The sequence below is a fragment of the Falco biarmicus genome, chromosome 12 (genome assembly GCF_023638135.1).
Source record: "Falco biarmicus isolate bFalBia1 chromosome 12, bFalBia1.pri, whole genome shotgun sequence".
NCBI lineage: Eukaryota > Metazoa > Chordata > Aves > Falconiformes > Falconidae > Falco > Falco biarmicus.
In genome coordinates, this window is record NC_079299.1 from 26,498,113 (window position 1) to 26,513,070 (window position 14,958).

Genomic DNA, 14,958 nt, shown 5'->3' on the forward strand with positions numbered 1-14,958 from the left:
ATCCACAGGGCCAATACAGCATAAGGAATCTTTCTTTTACATCAAGCAGTATGACATGGATAATGGCTTAATTCCCCTGTTCATAAGCATGACAATAACAGCACAAACATGCTCTGACAATTCAGGCAAGAGTGTGCATGTCTGTATATATGCTATATATCCACATATTAGCAAGAAAGATAATCTGGAAGCATAAGCCACACAGCTCTGATCTAACAAAACAAACAAGCACCTGCCTTGCTGAAAAGAACCTTCCCAACACAAGGTGGAAGTTTTGGTTATGCGCCCTTAATTAATTTGCTGTACTGTCTTTATCACACATCTCCCTGGCAAATCCATATAGAACAAGGCTGTCTAATTCATTTTGGGTGAAAGTATGCAAGTTACAGAGGCGGTTCTGCTGGATTATGCTTTTCATTGCTGTCCTCCCCGCATACACATCCTATTTTCTCCAAAGCAAGAAGCATATCCATACATTTCTGCACATGTGATTTTAAAAGCTGTTGGTGATGTGTAACTTACAGGTATGATGAAGGAAATATTTAAAAGAAATAACTTTCTAAACATGGAACAAAGGTACTGAGAGATAGTAGGCTAAGAGAGAGAACATGAACATGTGAAGTTTCTTCCCATGAAATGCTCTCTAAATGCAACTTAGGTTAAAACTCAAGGCCTTTTTGTAATTTTGTAAGATTGTGATGACAAAAGCTGGCATTTAGATTCCAAACAGCACTTGCATAAGCTCCCAGTTTCATTTTGAAAATAAGTTAGGATGATGTCTCAGAAACAGTATACAAGACTGACTTTGTCAAATCAGATCTCTAATCTAGAAGGCAATGAGTTTTTCAAAGCAATCTGAATAGGCTTCTACTGATATTTGCTAAAACCCTTGAAGGGACTGTCTAAGTTTTCAGGTGCTGCTTTAGTGCTTTTGGGACAGGCCACTATTATTTTTAGGTTCACACATTATTTGGAAGAACATCAGCTTTAATTTATCGTGAGTGCAAGCAAAGGCTGGTTAGGTATCAGGTGCTTGGGAGCAGAATGAAATATTGGGAGGTGGTTAGAGACTGATTTCCTTAGAGAGAGAATGAAGCTCCCAGTGATGTCTTCACTGCTTCCCTAGCAGTTGAGACTAATACACTCCTCAAAGTGGAATGTTTGAAATGCTATGGGAAGCAACACAAGCCAGCTGGGCTGCACACAGCGTAGATGGGTGGAGAAGCTGCGAAAACTTGAATTTGGGTAGCGAGAGGTCATCCTGCAAGATGTGATGCAAACCTAAGTTTGAATGGGATAAGGCACTGAACAAACTAAGGAAGCGTTGAGAAAAGCCTGGTGTAGCAACCATGATAAGCATATCCAGATTTGCGGAAGTGAATCAAACTGGGCTACACTACAGTCTAATCTATGAATAATTACTTCTGTAAAAATATTCAGGTTCAGATGAACTTTAATTCTTCTATGATCTTCAGAAATTGCTTCTTGCCCAAATTATGAATAGATATTAATTATAACAACACCTTATATTATAATTATAGTGTGCTTTTCATTCCAACAGATCCTTGGGCCTTTTACAGCATATGCATAAATCATTTTTGCTCACCTCAGGGCTGAACAGAACACTTAATAAAGAGAAGGGACTGTATTAGCTATTAACAGAAGTGATCAGACCTCTTTTCTCATTCCTTACCATTTCTCTAGCTTCATAACTTGTGTGGCAATCACTGCCTGGTGGCAGCAATGGGGATGGAAAAGGGAACTGCAATGGGGAATAACGGAAAAGAACAAGCTCTTGTCATCAAAGCCAGTCACAATGTCTCTGACAGTAACCACAGCATCATTAGCTAAAGAGAAGCTAAAAAGCATTTTAGAAGTATTTTAGAAGATAGTTATATGATTGCAAAGTTAATGTGTGATTTCTACACTAAAATTATACTTCAAAAAATACTGGGGATGATGCTTTTGATATAACGATCTGCATCTTTGGTATAGTCCCCTAGGAATTTGAGGTAACTGTTTTAAAGTAATGCCACATTAATGTAACTCTGGTTGCATTAAACCTGCTAGAAACAGGCAGGAAATACGGAGTATGTTTCCATAAGTATGTTTGTACTATTTTGGCTATAGTGACAATAACAATAAAAACTTTATCACAGCACACAGTCATTCAGCCTGTCAAAAAGACAGCAATGAAATTAAGACTCTGGATTTGGAAATTAAGATCCAACCTGATGACCCAAATCATGTGCAATAGCAATTACAGTATTACACTATTAATTTTTCCCCAACAAAAATCACTCATAATGTTTAATAGTTAATCCTTCTATCTGGACAAAAGTATTATCTGGGATTGACAGCAAAGCAAGCATTGAAAGGAAGCATTCTTGCCTTTGAGGTGTGAACAACTCTGTCTCTAAATATTTCCAACTTCAATACTCACTATTATGCTTGAAGATTCTAATAGTAGCACCTGAAAGCCTCGCACCAAGAACGAGAGAAGTGTGGTTCAACTCATCACTTAAAATGAGGCAGCCCTGTGGAGAAGGAGTACAATAAGCATCTGCATGAGTTGGGAGGCTGTTGACATGTGCATGTGTGTGCCAGCATACATGTGTGTCTACGATATAGCATTGCACCAATGAAGCTGTAGGTATTACGCATGAACTGGATTTTCTGCCACTTTTCTGAAGGTGCCAAGGACTCACTGCAAAGGCAGGCAGAAAGTGGGGTATCAGATTCTCAGACATTCCCAGGTGGTGCAAAAGAGCCAAATATTTCCTGTAACTGGAAAGTAGTGAATAACACTAGTAAAGATTGACTGCTTTAAAGTAAAACCAAGTGATGTTGCTTCCTCTACCATCTTTCTACAGTCTATTTGTGTTGCAGGGAAAATGCAGTCACCACTCCATTTATTCACCACTCCATTTATAAAGACGGCATGACAATAGTGGAAGGAGGCTGGAATGACATCTGATCTTGTTTCTGCAACCCAAAGTGCTGAACAGATCAGTGTCTCATAAATCCCACCTCTATTAAAATGTGAGGTGGGGCCTAGGCACCAGACAGAGTTGTTCTCTGGTAAATGCATATACAGTTCACCTGTAGTATAATTTTTCATAAATTAACTCTGTTGAAAATTCATTTTGTTTTTGGAAACTAAAATAGAAATGCAGAATAAATAAATTTGTATATTATATTGACAGGAGCCAGGTTTCATGGTAGAAATTCACACTGGAACCCTAATTTAGCTCTGCTTTCTATTACACAATTACACATCTTGGCTGTGGTTTCATTACTCAAAGGGCAACACAACATTAAGTAATTTTTTATTTTGGAAACACAGATTATACCTATGAGAGATACACAAACCTGCCTAAAATCTGGTATGCAGAACTAACATACTGCAAGAGTATGTGCATCTTGACAAGGAAATGTAGCTGCTAGGTTTAATTATAGAGGAAAATTTAGGAATAAATTAATCTCCTCAACATAGGGCAATTATATAATATCTGTAATACATATATAATATATACTAAATTGTTATAGTTATAATGTATATAGTAATATCTTTATCTGTGGCACTTATACCTAAATATCCCACCTCTGACAGAGGCCTAAGTCTCCACATAAGGCCAGCTAAGTGGGGGGAAATTATTTTGTAGGTAAGCAAGGGACAAGCATTTTATGCTGTTATGTATGTCTGCAATTTCATAAATTTATCTTTATTAATTCTCTGTATCTATTCCTTATGAAATTGTTGGACAACTTCTCCAGCACCATTGCAGACTGAAGTTCATGTTCTGGGCAGCTGAAGCAATTGTCCCTGCCCAACCCTTGTACACATGTAGTATTTTAGAAATTTCTTGCAAAAGCTGGATTCATCCTCAATAGTGAGTAAAGAAGTAGCTGCACCCCTATGCCGGTACTTCAGAAGAAATCTTAATTACACACCACACAGTGAGCTCTTTCTGTTTCCATCAAGAAGAAAATACTGTCTCCCACTTGCATGACACACTTCTGTTTCACACTTGCATGAACTAAAGAGGAGCTATGCACTTTCCCAGCTAACGGCACAGTTTATCTGCTTGTTATGTCAGGAGCTGTGACTGACAGGATGACGAATTTTTAGGCCTTTGTGTTAGGTACCTCAAATTGGAGATGAAGTCCCTTCAACACTAAATAAAACCCCAACTTTTGGTCACACGGTCACAACTTTAGACTTGCATTTGCTGCCTGCTTTCTTTGCAGGGCTGGCTGGAGATCTGTTCATCAGGAATGCTAAACACTGTGCTTTCTTTATTCTGAAAGTGTTGTAAAAAATATTTTAATCATCACCTTTCATCACAGGCAACTGGACAATATCTCTGCAAGTAGCCTGAATACTTCATCCCACAACACCTGAGACACGGGATGCAACATTTGCTTACTTTTTAAGGAGAAGCAACTTTGTTAAGAGAAGCTAAACAACCATATTGCTGATCCTTAAACAGACGCTAGGTATGTGTGAAAGCAACACCCAGAGCTAGAAAAAATGATGAAGGAGCATATAGTGAAGGTCATAACGTCATCAGCCTTATGACTCATGCATTCCTGGTATCTAGCTTTGTTCCTTAATCAAGCCTTTGCACTTAACACATGCCCAGAATACTGGAAGAGTTCTTAAAACAGTTAACAAATGATTGTTCTGTATATTCCTTAAGGAAGTACTCACCTTTCCAACAAGGGCTGGAATATTCATCGAGTTAGTTGCAAAGCCCATACCAAACACCATAGCATCTTCCACACCAAGGAAATTGGCCACAAGTTTCTCTAGTTCTATATGTTTGTCTAGGGTGCCTGCAGAAATAAGCACAGGGAATCTTAAATCTCATTAAACTGTGGAAATTATTTATTCTAAGGACATAAAACATACAAAAGGAACAGGCCAGAAATGTGTCATTAAGCTATATGACATTAAATTCTAATGAAGGTTTTCCATTTATATCTTCTGCATGTGGGATAAAGCAAGAAAAAGCAAGGATGCAAACCAACTATAACTAATGCTAACAAATACAAGTGCTGTTAAGGCAGCAAAACAGTTGCTTTGGGAAGACCTTTCCTTTTCCCATAACAACAACTTTGACATAGTTTATTCTGAAGAGTAATTTTTTGCCATTTCCTCCCCCTGCAACACCTCCTTTTCATAGGAAACGTGGGACAAACATCTTGGGCATTCTTTGAGTTCTCTCTGGATGTGAAAATAAAAACAAATGACAACAAAATTCTTCCATTTTTTTCTTGAGTGCCTAGGTATGTGTACAAAATCCTTAATTATGATTTTGTATGGACAGAAAACCAAAAGTGTTCTTCATCTTTTTCTGTTTTAGAAGGTGAAAGCCACACCACTCTCCATAACTGATGATAATTCTCCTTTTTCCTCCCTCTCAACAGTCAAACATAAATGATAAGGCAACACTGGAGAGCCTTCTTTATCACACGTTACTGATCTAATATTAGCGCCTGCAGTCTCCAAACAAATGAGGTGTTCCAGCTATCCAACAAAAACTGTATCTTTCCCACCCAACTCACAATGAAGGGTGACAAAATAAAAAAGGCAACAAATGAAAGAGTGGTGTTAAGAGATTCAGATAACAAGTAACTTTGAACAGTAATGAATCATCTCAACTTGCCAGCTCTCTAGTCTTTGATTGCCTGGCTGTGCATTGCAGGTACCAAGGCAGAAGGAACTCTTACAGGACGATCTGTAGGGAAAAAAAGAAAGTGGCCTGTGGATTCTGACAGAGCATTTCCCCTATGAATAAGGCTGTAAGCAGGGAACAGAAGAAAAAATTAGGGAAGTGAATATCTCACCTCACTTGCACTGCCTAAATTGATCTCACAATAATATAAGGAAAGTGAATTACAGCTGATGGAAATAGGAAATCTGTGTTCACTGTGATGGACCACGGGCAGAAGAATGGAGGAAAGCAGAAGTTTGGCTAGAGTGTCTTGACAAGAATGGTGAGTCACAAAGATAATCTTACCTTCACCATGGAGGAAAGCTCATAGAAAAAACACCAACCAAATAAGAATGGCAGCATTACAGTTTCAGCAACAGCACTAACTCAGCTTGTTACAGTGAGGTAGTGTTTTTGTTATTTTTTCTTGTTAAATATCCAAAGTAAGACTGGCATTCACTTGGAAACAGAATGTGAAAAATATCATGCAGGCAGGTAACTCTCCCATACCCAGGGAGATAAGGAGCAAGGATCATGTGGCTTCTGGAAAAACCTGTATTACATGGACAACAAAGAACAGTGGCGCCATGATTTTGCACAGAGCCTGCCTGGGCTCTGCTAGACCTGAGCCAACTCTGGCAGAGCGTCAAGAGCACCTCTGCACTAGTATCACATTGGGTGTACATTGATCTGGGTTGTCTCTGGCTTTGTGCTCTGATAAGTTAGGTAACATGATGCAGAAAATTTGGCTCTGCAGAACCTCCATTAGATGTGAGCTGACTCAGCATAAAGTTTTTTGAGGATTTCTACTTTTTGAATTTGTAGATCCCAAGATATACAAGGATACGTGCTGGCTTTGCACACAGCCACTGCTTAGTAGCCAAACTCCTTTAGCCATACAAAACCACACAGTGTTTCATAGTTGAGCTGCTCACTAAAGATGTGTGTGAGAATCTACATCTTAACTTGTAAGCCCAGTAAGTCCCAGGGTGTATTTGCATGGTTAGTTCTGTATTTTTTGCATTTTGGGCCCAGTTAGGTTTCAACCTGGTTGCAGCACTCATTGACAACTGGAGGTTCCAGCATAATCACCTGCCCTAGTGTTCCCTGCAGATGTTATTTTGTCACTTGAGGGTTATTGGCACACAAAGAGAAGACGAAGTCTGAAATGGAAGCTTGAAGTCAACCACACTATGGTCACAGCTTGAATTAGGAGGAGGTTTGTGCAAGCATGAGAAACAAGTAGTATGTGCTTTGCAAGACAGGCATCTTAAGGCATGACAGAATTGTTGCTGACTCTTCCAGGGATAAATCCAACACTACTGGGGTGGAGTTAAATTGCTTTTTGGGGTTACATCATATGTTTTCTGTTTTTACAAACAAGAAAAGCCTGACTCACTACAGACTATTCTGGTCAAGCATATATTAGATGAACCAGAAAGGAACAGCACATTTTTGACCTATTTTTATTGATTTTGTGACTGTGAAGAATGAGACATTCTGAAATTGACTGATTCCTACTTATTACTTACTAATCCTAGCAGAGAATGCAGATGATATTATGTATTGTTATTGCCTACAAATCCTGGAATACAAATTGGAATCAATGAGGGTTTGGTTTGCAAAACTAAAACCTGAATGACAACTATTTGCAAAATAAGTCCTTCTTTTGAATTACTTTAATTATAATGGCAATAATGTATGTGGTAGGTGAGGTGTGGTAGAAGCAATACAATACACATCAGTACTGACAGTGGGAGGTTTGTGACAGCAATATACATTGAATAGAGCTGATAAAGCACACCAGCTTGCATTTTCCCAGGTTTAAAGTAAAAGGGGAATTTATTGAATAAATTATGCAATTATTTAACCATATCATAAGATTTCTCCGGTATTGGTCAGTCTCTGGACACCATGTAAACTGCACCAGTTATATCACTTCTCTCCAGTGGACCAGTGGCGGAAACAAGGGGTCAAATATGCTCTGCTGGAACGAAGGTTATCTACTAGCATTCTCAGCTGGTTACAGCAACCACCCCAACAAGTAAAAACAGCACTACCAGACACATGCAAATTTGATCCAAAGGAACTTCCACTGGCACAGGCTGCTAACATCTCAAGCTACATAAGAAAGGCAGGAATTACACTGGTCTTCATTGAATACAACCTTAGCAGCCTCAAGTCAGGTTATCATCGCCCTTAAAATATCTTGTTATTTCTCCCTGCTGAACAGCAGGTGTTACTGTGTTCTGGGATTGTACAGGTGTTATGGAGAGTAAAATTGAAGATCTTATAAAAAATGGACTTTTGCGATGTTAACCACCTCCACAAATTTCCACACTTTTCAAAGCAAATGCCCTCCTTTTCAAAATCTGATGACCTAGTTCCCTCCATTAACTTGCCACTGCACTCTGGGGACAGGGAACATGAAATACCCTGTGCTTTGGCAGGCTTTCATAGTTTTAACCATGCTTTTGGGTTGAAAGTCACTGTCATTCTACTAGACAGATAAAGCCTGAAAACGCACTTCCCATGATCTATACAGTTCATTATTTAGATTTGACACTTTCAGCTTGGACAAGGTGGTTTATGCCACTGGTTAGTCTGCCCAATACAGTCTTTCAGGTTCTTATGTGCTAATGACATGTACTAGTTAAACTGCCAACACTGGCAACAGTATGTAATAGAATTTCTTGTTTGGAATTCTAAGACCCAAAGAAGACAGGAAAATACCTTCAAGTTAAACAAAAGCTGGAGAAGTAAGCTGATATAAGCAACAAGACAACGAAAGAAAAATAACAGATTCCCATAAAAGCTACTTCCACATAAGGACAGCGACTGGAAATCCTATGGATCACTGATGTGACTTACTAAGATGAATAAGTACCATTACTGTATGAAAATTATGGTTTGTCAGAGGTATTCTTAGGAGGGTGGGGAACAGAATAAAATACCTAAACCTTCCTGCCACATTTGAAACTTAAGGTCACAAACTCACTCTGGTAAGATATTTGTCAGAGATGAAAAATAACATTACTGAAACACCTACATACTTTTAAAAAAGCAAGATTGAGTGAGGTTTTATTAGAAGGATGAAGAAACAGAGATGCAGAAAATGTTTTATTTACACCATTCTACAAGAGTGGATGATGCCAATAGCACCACTACCATACAGAGCCCACTCCAAGAGCAAAGCCTAAACTTGTAGAATGATATATACTGGCAAGACAGAGGGAGGGAAGGACACAGGAATGTTATGTAGTTGCTCATTTAACACTGCATGTGCATAAAAGAGCCCCAAAAGAAATGGGTTTTGAGGAAGCATTTGAAAGAAATTAAGTGCTCAAGCTTTCTTAATGTTCTTACTAGTCAACAGGGCTTTCATACCACAAAGATGCTGCAGGTGTCATAGATATAATAATGTACCTGTGTAATTTACTGATTCTCAGAAAAGAAAAGGTTCATTTTAACAAAACTTATAATTTAATTTAGATCTTCCTGTTTTGTTTCCTTTTTTTCCTTTATAAAAAACCAAGCTAAAAGTAACAATTTAAGTCCAGCCTCTTCATGACAAAGCCTGGATGGCAGTATCTTAAGTATCTAAATATTTGTATGTACATAAATAACATCATATATTGGAGACATTTGAACAGGTTTACACAACCCTTAGGTACTCCTGATGCCTTCAATTCCACCTGCCAGAAGACTGACTATCCAGAGCTTAATCATGTTTTGTAAGGCATACTTTTGCAATGGTGAAATACCAGGAACAAACTTGACTCTTTGATTATAAGTTGGACCAGTTATTTATGCAAGGGTAGGCGCAAAAAGGAGAATTATGTTAGCAGGAGATGACAAAGAAGGAAAATTCCTCTTGTGAACTGTTTCCTATTTTATACCATACCTTATCAGAAAGTAGCCAAGATGACAAAACACAGATATATATATACACACACACACACACAAATCCTCATTAACATGGTTCTATTGCTCCTTAAGCTCCTCTTTGGAAACTGTAAGTTATGGGAAGTTTAGTTCTTTATGTTTTTCTCCTAACTGGAAAATGGACCATTTATTTCTGTGCTTGTACAGAACTGAGTTTAAAATGAGCCCTGGTCCTAATTAATGCATTGAAGTGGTATAAAAAACCCAATGACTGAATAACTATTTTTACCATCTTGAAATGCTGCTAGAAATTCAGATTAGGCCTTAAAACCTAATAGAAGGAAGTAGATGGAGCTACTTTTGTAGTTTTAATGTTGGCACAGGTTTTCAGATCCGCTTTTTAGAAATCAGATCACAATCAAGTATTAAAAAGTCTTCAAACAAAAAGCCCTACAGCTGAGTGCAAGCCAGGCGCTCAAAGGTGATCTCCTAACCATGCCCTCCACAATGAATCACCCCTGCAAGCCTTCTGTGCAGGCTCCGTCTTGTCTTTCGGTCCAAGGCATAATCACTGGAGAAGGATTTCAAAAGGCAGGAATCCTGCTGGGCGGCTTAAGCAGTGCTAATGATACATTTGCTCCTGTTACTCACGTATATAATCTCCATAAGGAATAATAGTGAGTTAGATAAACAGAGCATTGGAACTACCAGCTGCTCACGTGACCAGCCCCGCCACCACCCTGGTGCTAAGCCTAGAAGTGTGTTCAGGGCATGATAATCTGCTTTATTTTAAAAATGTGTAACATTACTGATTTTATTATCACCTGCAATCAGCAAGCAGGAAACAGTGTTAAATAATAATTTGCATGTTTCTCCCTTAATAATTTTAGGTTACGTTGCTTAGGAAAGGCTCACTGTAAACATAAGAATGACACGATGGGCTCAGACAAAAGGCTCGTAAGCTTGCCTCCAATAGTAGCCAACTCTCACTCCAGCCATTAAATAAATTGATTTGCATGGGAAAGAAGGACTTTACATTCAAGTTGTCATTCTTTTCACTATATAGAAGGAATACATACTATTTCAAATTTATTTAGATACCCATTAATCAGCATTTTCATTAAGCTGAAAACAATACTTCTGATAGGAAGATTAAAATACATAAAATACAACCAAAACATAAATATAACATAGAGAAATTTTGGAAGTAGTTTACATGAAATACCCTAAAGTTCCAAATGCTCCCGTTACTTTAATAGCTGGTTTCCAGTTACATAAATCCTTTAATATTTAAGAACTATTGACAGACCCAGTATTTATCCCTGGAAAATGAAATTGCCTGCATTGTGATGCCCTGATTGGTTTCTTGGCTTATAATAAACTAGCCAAAGAAACAAAAAAATTTACTTTTTCTTCACCTGCAGGAGAGACTGCTGTTGGACAAAAGCTGTTTTAATTTAGATTACAGCCATGGTCAGTTTTGTTAGATATGGTAGGTGCAGATCTCTATCCTCTCTTGACATCTCACATTGTTTATGCAGCATCTTTCCCCCTGGCTTTGGTAAGTTTACCCTTGGTGTTCTCAGATGTGCTCAAAATACTCTTACCGTTCTAGGTGAACAGCTCTATCTTTCCTCCCAGCCTGTCCCTCTGACCAAGAGGATCCTCATTCTACATATCCAGCTTCTCTGAGATTTTCTGAAGGGTCTTACTTATGCCTACATTTTTGCTGCCAAGATCCTTCCATCCCATGCACCACACAGAACTGAAAAGTCTTTCCTCTCTAAGAGACCATGATATCAGCATTTTTTGCCTTTTGTCTACCATCTGCAAACAACCACTTTCCCACATTCATCCAAGCTACTGCTCTTAGAAGACATGCCCCAAGCATATGTGCAACTCTCTTGTTGCTCTTTGTGTTGATCTCTTACAAGTGTCTTCCCTTAATGCCTTTTTGATCTTAGTGTCCTCAGAAATACTGAAAACATCCATGTTACTGCTTTATTATTTCCTTATATGCTACCTCTATAGCAAATACTGCTCAACTTTACAGAAAATATAAGTATGTGCACGTTCCTGATTGAAGCCAAATTTGGACAATGATTTGCTAGTCCACAGGTCTGGTATTAATGATTGCACAGTAATGGCCATAGGCACATAAGTAATAATATAAATTAATACTAAACAACTAATTACAGAAAATAATGCTAAACAGCTAGTATTAGATGCACTGTGCCACACAAAAGGTCCCTTTTGCCCATAATACTTCATCTGACAGTGGTCTTGTATTGATGAGTGGGGAATAATGAAAGCAGGACGAACATGTATATATAGTAGCATCCCAGCTTCTAACTAATTTCAGCGTAATGATATCCTGAATCAGAAAACAGTTTTTTGGTATTTCTAGTAACTGTCGATGATCTGTCCTCTGTATGTGACCAGTGTCCCCTGGAATGCAATGGACTGTAAAGTTTTAGGATCTGCAGACTTCTTTGCAATGAGTTCCTTGGGTCTGCCAGCCTCCAGTGTGAAGAGCTGCCTCCTGTATTTAGATGGAAACCTTCTACCAACTTCATATGATGGCCTGTAGAATATTGTAGTGGAAGAGACAATGAACAGCCAACCCTGACCACTCTTCCAAGCCACACATAATTTTGAAGATTTCCGTGATGTCCTCCTTTGGGCTCTGATAGGCATTTCTGACAGCTGAAGACAGCTAGCTCAATAGCTTTTTACCCAAAGCTGTTTGAGGCCTTTGATGATCCTTGTTGCCCTTCTCTGACACTTCCCAGTTGTGCTAAATGTTTTTGACCAGAACTGCACAGAGTACTTGAGACGACAGCCAACCACAGCTTTATGCAGTAGCATACTGAGGTTCTGTGGTTGGCTTCTGTTCACTTCCTAATGATTTCTAGTATTTGATTTGCTTTCTGACCACTGAACAATAAGCTAATGCTTTCATGGAACTACCACTTATAACCCAAAGATCTTGCTCCTAAGGGATAGTAGTTAGCTTGGTCTTAAAAAAAAGGAAAATATTTTTTTTTCAGACTGAAAGTCCCACAAAAGCCCCAGGAATGTGTCTTAAATGTAACTGTGATGCTAAGAAAGTTGTTTATTATTATTTTAAAAGAGCATGGAATTAAAAATGGAGTGAAAAGCCTTATATCTTTTTACGGAGGACAAATCTCAGAAGAGCAGCCACTGTTTTTATCAGTTTCCTAGCCATCCCTGTTCAACCACAAAAGCATGTTCAAGTGGTGTGTGCATTATTATTTTACAGAAAGCACGAGCAGGGCGTCACAGTTCTCACTGAAGTTGGTTTCCAAACTGTGTTTACACACAGTCTTAAGTTACTGTTCTGGGAATGTAGAATAACTATTTTACATTTAGCAAGATTTAGCTTCACTAAGTTTCCTTACTGAAACACAGTTTTGTCAAAATATAAACCACCATGTTAAAACGTCCGTACTAACTTATTTTGAGAGCAGCAGCATTCTCATATGACAGTATTTCATAGACACTCCATAGCCTGCATAGTTTTAAAAAGAGAAGTTTAGGCAGGAGACCACAAAAGACAGTTTTACTATCATTTAGTCTTTCAAACAACACTTGCATTACTTTTATTTGTTTCTTCTTTGTCTTCCCCTCTCTGAAATCTTCCTAAAGTAGTGGAATGATCCTTCTCAAGAGAGACCTATCACAGCTTTGAGAGAGATCTTGGTAACCCCCCAAACATGCCAGACACTTAAATGCACGTAAGCAGAACAGTATTTTCAAAATCAATTAGCTTGAAATTATAAATACATACAAGTGCTCTCTCGGATTGAGACTTCACAAGCAATTTATAGCCTTGCCTCCTATAGCTCACTTCATTTTTACTTCAAATCCCTTTAGCTCAGCCACACAATAATGACAGAAGTTTTGAAATGTTATCTGCCCAGGAACAAAACCATTCGGTTCTATTTTTCTAAGATGAAGATAGCAAATGATAATTACAAAACATGAGACATTTCATATAGACCCTTCCTTACCTATCTTTTGAAAGTATATATGTATATATAGATTTAACTCCGATAGGATTTCTCAAATCTGCTCAACTGTGAACCAGAATAGAGCTGAAGCAGCACAAGAGGGTAAAGCAAAAAGAAAAGAGGGTACCCACACTACTAATAAGAAGGTAATTTCCTTAGGTTGTTTATACAGCTTTTGGTGGTAGACAGGCTCCAACACAGCCAGGGCCAGTGAAGTAAGAATTGCTCGGAATTGCTCTGTGGAGCAACCTCTCTCCACTGACTATACAAGCACAGGGTCTCTGCTAGCTGCCTAGGACAAAACGCTATGACTGCGCATCTACACCATCTAACCCAGGTCTTAACACCCTGCTTCCCTATTTTAATGTCTTGTTGTCCAAGCTGCTCTCTGAAATTCACTCCCTAAAAGACTGATACTGACAAGACTTATACAGTGTTCTTTATCTGTAGCGCATTCTTGCATTGTGAATAGCCTGAGTGGGATTATTTGTTGTGAAAGCAATTAGAATTAATCTAAAGCTTTGCTCAATCTATCAAGATAACTTTAAGTACTGCACAGGAGTTCAGATGAAGAGAAGGTCCTAGAAATCAATATACATTGGCTGTCAACAGACCAAATGAAGTTAACTAATAAGATTTTTAACATTTGAAGACAGAATCAAATCTTTGCATAAGGTTTTTGAGAACAAGTCACACCAGGCATATTCTTTGACATACTGAAAACAACTTGAAATGTTCTCAGACAAAACAGAATCCAAGAGAAAAAGACAGAGAAAAATGTTCCTTTAATACCTTAGATGACTAGTAATGGTGACCACTGTCAAGCATATAATCAGGTTAAACAATATATTGCAGTCCCCAGATAGGTTGCCTACAAAAGGAAAGTAGGGTCAACCTGTAAACCCTCTCTGAATGGAATGGTGACACTGACATATTTGTTACTGGAAATCAAACCATGATGACAAGAAGCAGATGACAAGGTTTGCATTATGTTTTTGTCTGGAAATGAGACTTTAAATAAAAACCTAAATGAAATACAATACTTTTTCCATGAGATATCTGGAGGAAAATAGTTTGCTTTGAGAGATACAAAGTGACATTTTTTCAGGTTCCTAGATTGGGGTGGCATGAAGTATATAAAAGACTTCTCCATGCTGAGAAGCCTACCTTTTTCTTTTACTTTTTTTTTTTCTTTTCTTTTTTTTCCTCTTTTGATAGCTCCCAAGAAAGACAAAGACTGAAGAATAATCTCCCCTTGCATTTCTACAGCTCAAAACAGTTTTCTCTGAAATGCAGGCTGATTGCATCATTAGGAATGC

At 38.2% G+C, this 14,958-nt stretch overlaps 1 protein-coding gene across 1 annotated transcript in view; it reads right to left on the bottom strand.

The window, feature by feature from the left end:
- The window catches only part of SPTLC3 (serine palmitoyltransferase long chain base subunit 3), an 86,830-nt gene that overhangs the window by 34,408 nt on the left and 37,464 nt on the right, over positions 1-14,958 (bottom strand). Inside the window, exons 5-6 of the mRNA XM_056357442.1 lie at positions 4,715-4,839; positions 2,444-2,537 (exon numbers count right to left, since the gene is read on the bottom strand). Coding sequence (XP_056213417.1) covers positions 2,444-2,537; positions 4,715-4,839 — 219 coding nt within the window. The remainder of the gene's footprint in view (positions 1-2,443; positions 2,538-4,714; positions 4,840-14,958) is intronic.